General features: G+C 33.6%; 1 protein-coding gene across 1 annotated transcript; it reads right to left on the bottom strand.

Moving 5' to 3' along the window:
• On the bottom strand, nucleotides 1–9,407 carry DWF5 (Ergosterol biosynthesis ERG4/ERG24 family). The gene is made up of 13 exons (XM_021441408.2): nucleotides 9,247–9,407; nucleotides 7,556–7,778; nucleotides 7,323–7,378; nucleotides 6,754–6,856; nucleotides 6,603–6,668; nucleotides 5,840–5,953; nucleotides 4,958–5,084; nucleotides 3,720–3,820; nucleotides 1,817–1,942; nucleotides 1,659–1,720; nucleotides 1,203–1,284; nucleotides 1,032–1,114; nucleotides 1–209 (listed from the first exon to the last, which is right to left on the bottom strand). The coding sequence occupies exons 1-13, from the start codon at nucleotides 9,345–9,347 to the stop codon at nucleotides 143–145; spliced, it is 1,311 nt and encodes a 436-aa protein (XP_021297083.1). The 5' UTR covers nucleotides 9,348–9,407; the 3' UTR covers nucleotides 1–142.
• Nucleotides 9,408–10,698: the final 1,291 nt, after the last annotated feature.

Here is a 10,698-nt window from a genome sequence, read left to right as displayed (position 1 = left end):
TTACAAGCACCCAAAGGTGTCTAGAAGGAGTTTGCATTTCAAAGGGAGATAATGTTACATAGCATTTTCAAGTTCAACAACATGGTACACAAATGCTCATGTAAATTCAATATGAGCAGCTGAGTTGTTCGCGAAGCATCTCTCAATAAATTCCAGGTAAGATCTTGTAGGGAACCTTATTGCAGTAGAGTTTCCAGTACTTGCCATATCTGAAAAGGAGGATCTTGTCATAACCTTACTCAACTTCAATATAATGCTTTAAGACAATAGATTACCAGCAACTATCTTTGTTTTTCTCTTTTCCTCTCTTATTTCCCTTGTAGCTTTTTTGAATTATGCAAGCGTGCGTGTGTTTGAATGTGTATTTTCCATGACTATGGGCATGCATGCCTGTATAGGCAATGTACAAAGAACATAATAAATAGGATAATGCCAGCTAGCTTAATTCATTCATTAACTCTCGGTTTAGACTCTGAAGGGATAGCATGAGTTTGAGTTCAAGTCCCTCCTTAATTTCCCAAGGAGAGTAAACATGGAAGGACAAGACTACCACTCAACAGTAGACATATCGAAAAATACAAAAGAAACTATTATAATGCAATTACTCTGGGTAACAAGGTGAATGAAACCTCTACACCATGCTCCACGGTGTGCATGCACATAGACATATACACATACTTTCAAGATAATTGGGAAAACCCCCTAGAATCACACCTATTTTACAAGGCCCAAAACCAATTAGATAAAATTGTTATGGTTAAATGGTTCCCAAGCCAAATTGTCCCCTAGTTTGTTTCCAGAATTATGCCTAACCAGTATAATAACTTAAAAGGTTAAATTGAATATTTCTAATTCAAAAGGGTCATGCTCCATATTAAGCATCCAAAACCTAAAAACCAATTGAGCCACAAGTCACTCCAGATTTGACTTATGTGGGTAAGTCCTTGCCAAATGAAGTAACAAAAACACCAAAAAGGTATTGGTTCAAAGAAGTAACTGTCCAGGTAAAACACCAAGTTAATATTACTTACTTGGATCGACACCTGTCATCATCCCTTTCGGCTCGGTCAAATAAGAGGATGGTAAGAAACACCACATAGAAGTATGGCAGAAACTGAAGAAGTACCAAAGCAATAAAAATTTCAGATATGGTTACAGGTAGCTCCAAGTAGCATGCTTATAACAATTAGGAACAAGCTTACATGGTTGAACAAAGCAGGAACAGTCCAGAAAAATGCAGCTAATATTTCTGGCACATAATGGAAATGACGAGACAAACCCCACCTGAAAAAACCAAGATATAAAGTGATGTTACTGTTATTATGAGGACACAGCCCTGGCTCAAACTGTGTTTTCTGGTAAAGAAAACTGGGCAAACTTCATGTCCTAAGAAAGGCCACTATCCTCCAGTTAAGCTTCAGCATGCTTATTTAGCCACTAGATATCTTCACAACAGAAGGGATATTGAAAATTCACAAGATTTTTTATATTTGTAAATTTTAAACCTCATAATGACAAATTAATTTTATGAGAATGAAATCAATCAACTGAGACTAACTAATGCAACCTCAACTGCCTTGTACACCATAAAGCAAGTCCTAGCAGAGAAAGCAAGTAGTTCTCTATGCTGGTCAGCACATCACAATAGGAAAACTCACCACCCTGAGGTTAAAAGAAGGCTGGTTTTGGTTTCCCCAGATGTTGTGTAGGTGGCCTCAATCTGTAGAAAAGGCCAGACAGGGTGAGATCTGCTTTGAACTCATGAGTCCAAATTTATGAACAAGAACATAAAGATAAAAAGCCATGAGACAAGCACCTTTGATGGAGCTTTCCCCCAGACCCTGCATTTGCCATTTGTTCTGCGAAATTCTTGTCTTTGCCTATCACAATCGTAGTTGATATATATGCAAAGAATGCCGGCAAGTAAGATATAAAGTGCAAGCTGGCAAAAGAGAAAACAGACTTTTAGAATGGAAAAAAAAAATGCACTAACCAAAACTTCTCTTTGACCAGGCTTAATTTGCAAATTGAAAATTTTTTTTCTCCATCATTCCCTTCTGGACTCTGATTAACTCTGTAGAATCATTAAAAACATCCAAACTAAGAGATCTGGACCTCCTGAAAGTTTCAACTATTTGACTTAGTCAAGTTCACCATTTTAATTGATCCAACATTCAACTGAATAAACAAACTGCTTGCTTCATTTTGAAAATGCATTATTCAACAGGATACATTTTCCATTGAACAAGTTTTGGTTTGGATGGATGATAATTCAATTAGTGAGTTACTTCTATAACCCATACAGCCTGTTTGGCCCAGCTTTTGGAACTGCTTCCCTATTCTGGAAAGCAAAAGCTAGGGCAAACAGGATTTAAGTAAACTACTTTTAACTTCTGTAAAATCTGAAATGAGCTTTTGGGAACTGAAAGCAGGCACTCCTGATCAGTTATTGCGAAAAGCTAAAATCTAAAGCTGATAGATAATTTTGATAAATTTTTTAAATAGACAAAAAATATTCATTGTTATTATAAACAATTACAATTTAACAACACATTAGCTCTCCTCAACAGCCCATTTTCTCACAGCTCCAACCCAGGCCAAATAGGCTGTCTGAGAATTATACAGTTTATATCTGGTCCCAAAATATTATGGAAATTCAGCACATAATCTAATCTTAACAACTTTAACAAACTTTCAATACTTGACATAAATTTGGGCTGAAAGTTCTACTGTTTTACTCTTTAATAAAAAATGAAAAAAAAAGAAGGGGGAGAATCACATATTTAGACATCAATTATTAATTGGACTGACCAAACTAACCAAGCAGCTAAAGACCAGACTCCAGAGGAAATCATTGGGATCACTGATCTCCAGTACTGGAACAGAATTGCCACTTACTTGTCTATAACTTATCCCCAACTCTGTTGTTTTGTTTTAAACTACCATATGAGTTTAACTGCATACTTCGTTTAGTCCATTTGGATTTTCCTACTAACTCCAGTAGCTTAATAATGAGAATATCCAGTGTTGAGACTTCAAAGTAGTTTATTAAACTCTTCCCTTTGAATTCCATCTATAGGGAAAAGATTTAATAAATAAACATGGTTGTATAAAGGCCAATTACAAGAGATGGAATGCTCAAGGAAAGAAGAACTTAGAAAAAAAATGCTGTTGAGCATTTTAAGATATCATCTAGAGGAATTCATTATAATGAAATTCTTAGAGCACCTTAGAGATAAAGCATGATTTAGATTTGGTCAGATGTCCTTTTATTGCAAAAATATTATAATGGGTACACCAAATGGAGAATTATAGTGCATTAAGAAAATTAATAGTGCAAAATTAAATTTTAAGAAATCATTTATAACAAAAAACAATGGAGACAGACCAAATTCCAAATTTTTTTATATTCCAAAATCATTGTGATTTCCTGATTAATCCAGGGGCTAAACGAGGAAAGAGATAAAACAATGAATTTTCACGTTCTTCTTAAAATATTCAAAACTGAGTCACCAAAATTTCACCTAGAATTGCAGAAAGAGCTGAGTTCAACTCCTTTTGCCAACTAAAAGTCATTAGTGGACCAAACTTTGTGAACATAAGGCCTATATTATGTAGGTATCATATGCAGAAGACAGCTAAGTAACATTGTTGTCTATAAACTTATAATGATAAGAGGATATATTGTTCATAATTTTTGGAGGAAGGCATTAACATACCTGTGTTCCAAGGTTCACAGGATGGTTGACAAGGTACATCCCTGGTGATGTGTACACAGATGGAACCCAAACCAAGCATCCCCAACAAATATAAAACCCAGCTGCCAAAACCCAGATATATGAATTAAGATATGATAGGTCTTAAAACAATATTTCAGTTACCAAAAAAGTAAAAATTTAAAGAACACTGGAAACTCCAATGGCTGAAAATTTATAGTTCAGTTTCAGTTTTGGATTATAATAAGCTATTAAAACTAAACCAGGCTAAATCTATTGCTACTTACACAGGAAGCTTAATGGGGTAGAACATCAAAATCATATGCTACTACCTTCACAGTGAATAAAATAACACATATACATAAATGCATATGCATACATATATGAGCTTGCATACATACATTTTAAGTCACATAGACACACATAGAGGTACTTGTTTTATCTTAAAAATTCTAACCAGAGAATAATTTTCATCTCATCAACTTCCTCCGTTCTCTCCCTTCCCCTCCCTCCATCCTCAAAGCATATCTCTCCTTTCTCCTTCTCCCTTAGAATTGAGAGTGCTTATCTAGGATTTTCTCGTCTACACTGAGAAACTCAGTAGCTCTCAGTTAACAAGCAATAAATGGAGGTTTAGCTCCCACAAGTTGGAGTAATTTTATTAAAACAATATGGCGATTCATCTGAATGGTGTAATGAAACAATGACGGCTAAAATACTAAATGAGCCCCTGAAGTTTCTCACTTTTCCTAAATTATTCTTTTATTGTACCCAAATAAGCCATTATCCTGTTATTGGTACCCAGATAGACCCTTATGTTGACAGAAGGATGTATCACGTGATCTTAATAGCACTTAGGCCCATGACCAGATGACATCTTTTGCACACATGGACTCTAACCTTGTGAAATTGGCTAAGTCAAAAAATTTCCCACTCGAGTCAGGGCCATTCGAATCAGCCAAATTTGTCGCATTAGAAAGGCCACAATAATCAGTTAGGAGTGCGAAATATGCCAGCTCGTCATAAGCCTACGACCGTTAAGGTCATTTGCGTCATGCGACATCTTTTCGTCAACATAAGGATTTATCTGAGTAAAAATCATAGAATGGGAGCCTATTTGCGTACAATAAAAAGGAGGCTTTTTTGGAAATTTGGGATAGTTTGGGGGCTTATTTAGTATTTTAGCCAACAAAACAAACAATAAACAAGACTTTGAAAAGAAAAGTAGAATGAGTGTAAACCTCGATCATGTGCAATGTCCATTGTATTCCAATAACCATCTTCCCACCAAAAGAACTTTGTAACATACACCAGCATCAATATTGTATTCACAAGCATGGAATCAGCAACTTTTCCATTGAGTTCATACTAATAAAAAGGAAAAAAAGAAAAGAAAGCATATATTAGAGATAGCATCTAAAGATTATTTACTTAAATACAGCAAAACTTTAGTTTATTATAATTCAAAGCAAAATGAAACAAATTGCAGCTATGAAGAAAACACCACCTTACACTATTACCCATAAGCAGATGTAAGAAAGTAAATCTAGTTTAAAAATAGTTTAGCTCCAAAAGGTTAACAGGTACATCAAGGTACCTGAGACATGGTACCATGGTAGGTAACTGATTAACCACCTGCTCAGGCATTAAAGTTTAAAATTTGACACCTGATTTTGTAATAAGTACCAAGCAACTACAGGTATAACTGCTCTCTCTAGCAAGCTATCGCCTATTTTGACAGAATATTAAAACCTACCCAAATCTGTTATGCTGCCATAATAACTTTGAAAACCTAACGAAAGTGTTGTACCTGAACTTTTCTACATTTGAAGAGGAGAAGGCAAAGAGGGTACAAAGTTAAATGCCTCTATTTCTCTGTGCTCAACATATCTTAAAGTTATCTAATCTAACTGGTATCCAATTCAAACACTTAGCATATCTGCTGGTAGAACCAAATTGAAAACCAAAAGGTGTGTTTTTTCCCCTACACTATTGAAATATACCTGAACTTCAGAGGACACTATTATTTTTTAAAATTGAGTAATAAGGCCTAACGATATGGGATCTTGGAGAGAGTTTGTTTTCTCAACCCCCACTTGCAATAATTAACCAACAAGAACTACCTGCTTTATGCAATAGGTGACAGCGAGAACTGCCCAAGACATCAACCCAAATCTGCAATTTGTAAAGACTTTGATGTCAAAATTTTTGCCAATTCGTGGATAGAGCTCCATACCCTGCAACAAGAAGACCATCAAAAAAGACCACCAAGTCAACAATATATGTCACCACATACAACATAGAAAAGCATTCTCAAAGATAATGTGTACAATTCTCCTTATGTGCTTGTTTTTCAAGATTCTGTGGCTACTTGAAAATTAATTTCTTAGTCCATCTTCATTTTAGGAAAAGCTACTAGAGGATTTCACTGTTTGAGTTTGTTTTTGAGGAGTTATCGTCGTTTTCACAATATTCTACTATTACACACACACACGATATGTTTTCATGTCTGCATGTGTGGGTTTATAGCACATCTTATGCAAGATTTTCATTCTCTTAAATATGAGATGACACTAATTATTTGAAGCTCACATATGGCATCAGAAATCGTCGCTCCTATATTAGTCCACAGATTTCTAAAACAATAGGTTGGGAGGTTTGATTTCAGCTAGATTTCAATCATATGCCTTCAACCTGCTGATTCCCCCTCCCTCCATACACACTGGCACACTTTCATGGTATAATCAACTAAAAAATTTCAATCCGCATCTTCTGTGGCAATGATTCCATTTTTCTCTTCTACTTGACCCATACCTTTGAAGCTCCGAAAGGAAATTTAAGATATTACATGAGATAATATAAATAGCAAAGTTCATAGATGCTTACCCAATAGAAATCAATTATTATATTCCCAGATGACCCAGAATCGGTAGAAGAAGGAGCCAAATGACCCTGTAAACATAAAACTTAGTGTCAGAGTTATGGATTGGAAAGTTAACTTGTGAAAAACTTGCATCAGCCTAACTTATTTCCTCACTTTAATGTATAAGAAAATACAAAAAATCAAGCTTCCAAAGATGAGTGCTGAGAATATTTCTCCCAAATGATCATAAACAACCGTGGGGTTGAATATCCCAAACCTGGAGAATGAAAATCAGTAGAGGGATTAATTTTGCCTGAAAGCTATTTGAATCAAAACAAGAAAACAGAAAAGGCATGCCTTCTCAAAAATAAGATCCAAGGAATGCTAACGTTATCAACTAAATTTCCATTTGATAAATTTCCAATGAATAGAAACTTCACACAAGAATACATGAAAAACCATAGAAGTTGGACTCAATTGTAGGTGTATGTATCTTCCTGCTCAAAGAGCGGAGTTTGAATCCCCCATTTCCCAAATCAAGAAGAAAGGAAGTTGGAACATGGAATAAAAATACAATAAAAAAACAGAAACAGAGTTTCCCAACAGATAGCAGGGCCTTTAATTGCATTTCCAATTTTTTTTTCCCAATTCCAATGGCTAAAAAATATACAGTTCAACAAACGTCAAGCCAAGAAAAGAAATTCTGCATCTCATTTGCTAAAGGTAAAAGGTAAAGTCCGCACCACCAAAGACCAATATAGGTAACCAATGTCACAAAATATGCTGCCACCCCATTTGCCTGCAAAATTGACAAAATGAAGCCTATGATTTACGCAATAAGATAGTTATACATGATTTAATCATTCATAATTCTATTTGGGAGATACAAAAATGTAAAAATGATAACCAAGCATATAAGAGGGGATGCAAAAGAAGTGATAAGCATTTCCACAAAATAACATCAAGTAACTCAAACCTTGTAAACAGGCCGGTTCCCTGTGGGAGATATTGGGCCCTCAACCCTCTTGCCAGGAAGAAACAGTTGAAGTGCTGCTTCAAATGCTCCATAAACGAAAATGATTTTCCAAGCAGTGGCTGTGGGTCTTGGCCATATTTCTATAAAACCCTGCAGTCCATGCTGCTTGAGAAAATTCCAAGTTTGGGCAACAGACCCATCAGCATGTACCATTGTATACCATCTGCATGCAGTAAAAAAACAATTTCAATATGCACTCAGGAAGAAAACTGCAACAAATTTTGCAAAAACAAGGAAGAACTCAATTACGCAGCTACAGAAAGATTTTGCATTCCCAAAACTAAGGTAAAAGCTGAATCTTCCACTATGCTTATAGAAATCAGAGCATTCTTTTTCTGATAGCTTTAATGATCCGTCGATTGTCGTTAGACTTTCTCAAATAGATCGTAACAATATATTCCTTATTTTTACCTCAGACCTACTCCATACTGTTACATATGTTTGCATATTCATGATAACGTAAAAGCTTGTTCTACGTTTCTTGCATGATGCTTCTAGAATTCTTACAGGCGGAGATATTCGCCAGAGACTGGAAAATTTAATGTCCGTTCAGTAACTGGAAAGGCAAATGTGGTGCCCACTAATATGCACATGCAAATGCCAGCATTCACATATACAAAAATATTTTCCTCTCTGTGAGCCCAATGATAAAAAAGTATATTTCCTCTCATGTCATGTTTTACATCCCAATACCTTCATGTGCCTACAAGAATTTAAGTATAAACAATTCTTTTCATTGTCCTGTTCAGCCCAATTGAGTGGATGAAAGATATTCCTGAAGTATCAGTTATTAAATTAAAATTGAAACCTTTTCTTTTATTTATTCATCAACCTTGTTTTTACATTTCCCAGAAACCAAACAAGATTCAAACTTTGAGCACCCTTTTTCTCCTACATTTTCTGAAGACCCAAAGGGAGCAAAAAGAAAAAGCTTCATTCAGCGACAATCATTGAAAACTCCAACAAACATACAAATGACTATGAGTTCCTATAAAAATATAACAAGACCAAACATTAACAGTCACGTTCTAGAGATGTATAAGTCTATGAATTTCACAGTCAACAGGATTTTACAAGGAAAAGAAACCCTTAATGGGAAAGTTTCGGTTCCATTCAAACAAACAAGATAAAAATATGGTTGACCTCAACAACAAATGAAAAATCAAAGGGAATCAAGCATAAAACTTGGAGATAAATAACCAAAGGAGGGCAGATAGTAAAAACTGCAACTATTGAAACACAAGTCACCAATCAATGAAATGTCTTTGCCTCTATCATCCCCACAAAGTATTAAATAACAACAACAAAGAAAAAGGTAACTTTGTTGATCTTAATGCTTCTTAAGTACCACAATAATGATCAGCAACAATCTGGGCAAGTTTCGATAAGATCTAAAAACTTGTTAAGTTCTGTCTTCATATACTAAAGTTTCGATTTTTACTTTCATTTTGCTTCACCAAGATTGAGTTACAGAATGAATTAAGTCATTAAAACTGAAAAGCTGAAATGGGTATTTACATCATGACAGGCTTTTGAGTTCCTGGAATAAGATTCTCAGGAAAAAAAAACTTAAAAAGGAAAAAAAAAAAGAAGAAAAAAAGAAGAATTGAAAGTGTTGGGGTATCGCTTACAGTAAGATGACAAAAGGAGGGCAAAGAGAGAGAAGCAATAACATTGAAGCATATGTCACCATTGCTGAATGAACTGTCTTCGATTCTGTTGCTGTTGCCATTTTTTCCTTTTCCTCACTCTCGCCCTTTCTTTGGTGTCTGCCCAACTCAAGTGTCTTAAATAAATAAAGCCTATGAATACAAGCCTCAGACCTGCTCTGTTGCACGTGAAACTAAGACCCAGTGATTAGCCTTGCCTTGGAAAAATGGTCTTTTATTTTAGATTTTCTAAAATTATATTTAAATTATAAAATATAATTAAAATTGTTTCATCTTAATCCGAAAATTATATTTAAATGGATATCTTTTATGTAAAATATAAAATGATATGAAATTAACTCAAAATTAAAATACGTAAAAATATTTTCTAAATAATTTATGAAAATTTTAAAAAATATTTATTTTTTGTTTACATTTAATTAAATTTTTATATTTTTATTTTACATTAAATAAGTTTTTATATTTTTATTTTTTATTAAGTAATTTTTAATAACTAATTATTTACTTAATTAAAATATCACTTGTTATTTTTAATCATGTAAGATTAACGTGACATGTTAACATATAATAATACATGCTTACATGGTATGTTAATATGATATAATGACATGGATATATTATATTTTTATCTTTCATATTAGCGTTAATCACAATCAAAATTTTAATTAATAACAATTAATCTTATTTGATGTAAAATAAAAAATATAAAAATTTAATTAAATATAATAAAAAATAATGATTTATTTAAATTTTATTAAATAATTTAAAAGTTTTTGTGAACATTATGCCTAAAATATTATAAGAAATTAGACTCATAAGCAGTAAAACAAATAAAATTAAAAATAGAATTAGTTTAGGGTGGTCCCAAGGTAAGAGGGATTCTAGTTGTCCGAGGAAATTTGGCATTAAATTTCTCTTTAACCTTAATTACTTCAGCTGAGCATAAGCTACGACTCTACCCTAGAAATATAATGTTCTCCACTTTGTTTAAACGAACTGGCTTTAGCCACATGCTTCATGGGGTACCACATACTAATAAATTTGTAAAGGACATAATTAATATTACAAATTATGGTGTTTGGTGTTTATGGTTCGAATTCCTCATTCTTTTCAATAAAAAATTATTAAAAAGTATTTTTAAATTAATTTTTTATAGAAATGAGAAATAAAATAGCATTTGTGAATTACCTTGTAACATAAGCCATGTGGTATGGAGCTGGTACAATTTGCCAAACTTTTAAATATTAGTTTTCCTTAATTTATCAATTTAACATTGTTAACAGATTTATAGTGTGATGATATTTATGAATTTCATATCATTACGAAATGAAATTAATTACATTCGAGTATTTAACTCATTAGTTAATGCATGATTCTTTCGCTATTTAAATAGAGTTCGAATCCTCCTTATCC

The sequence above is a fragment of the Theobroma umbraticum genome, unplaced genomic scaffold (assembly GCF_002168275.2).
Source record: "Theobroma umbraticum cultivar Fairchild unplaced genomic scaffold, ASM216827v3 scaffold_55.0, whole genome shotgun sequence".
Lineage (NCBI taxonomy): Eukaryota > Viridiplantae > Streptophyta > Magnoliopsida > Malvales > Malvaceae > Theobroma > Theobroma umbraticum.
The sequence above is the reverse complement of the archived record's forward strand: the minus strand, read 5'-3'. Positions and strand labels throughout refer to the sequence as shown.

Coding starts and splice junctions, on each gene's coding strand:
- DWF5 (XM_021441408.2), bottom strand. CDS start 9,347: ATGGCAACAGCAACAGAATCGAAGACAGTTCATTCAGCAATGGTGACA. Junction 7,379..7,555: donor GGAACCGGCCTGTTTACAAG/GTTTGAGTTACT, acceptor TCAATTTTGCAG/GCAAATGGGGTGGCAGCATA. Junction 6,669..6,753: donor GTATTTTCTTATACATTAAA/GTGAGGAAATAA, acceptor TTATGTTTACAG/GGTCATTTGGCTCCTTCTTC.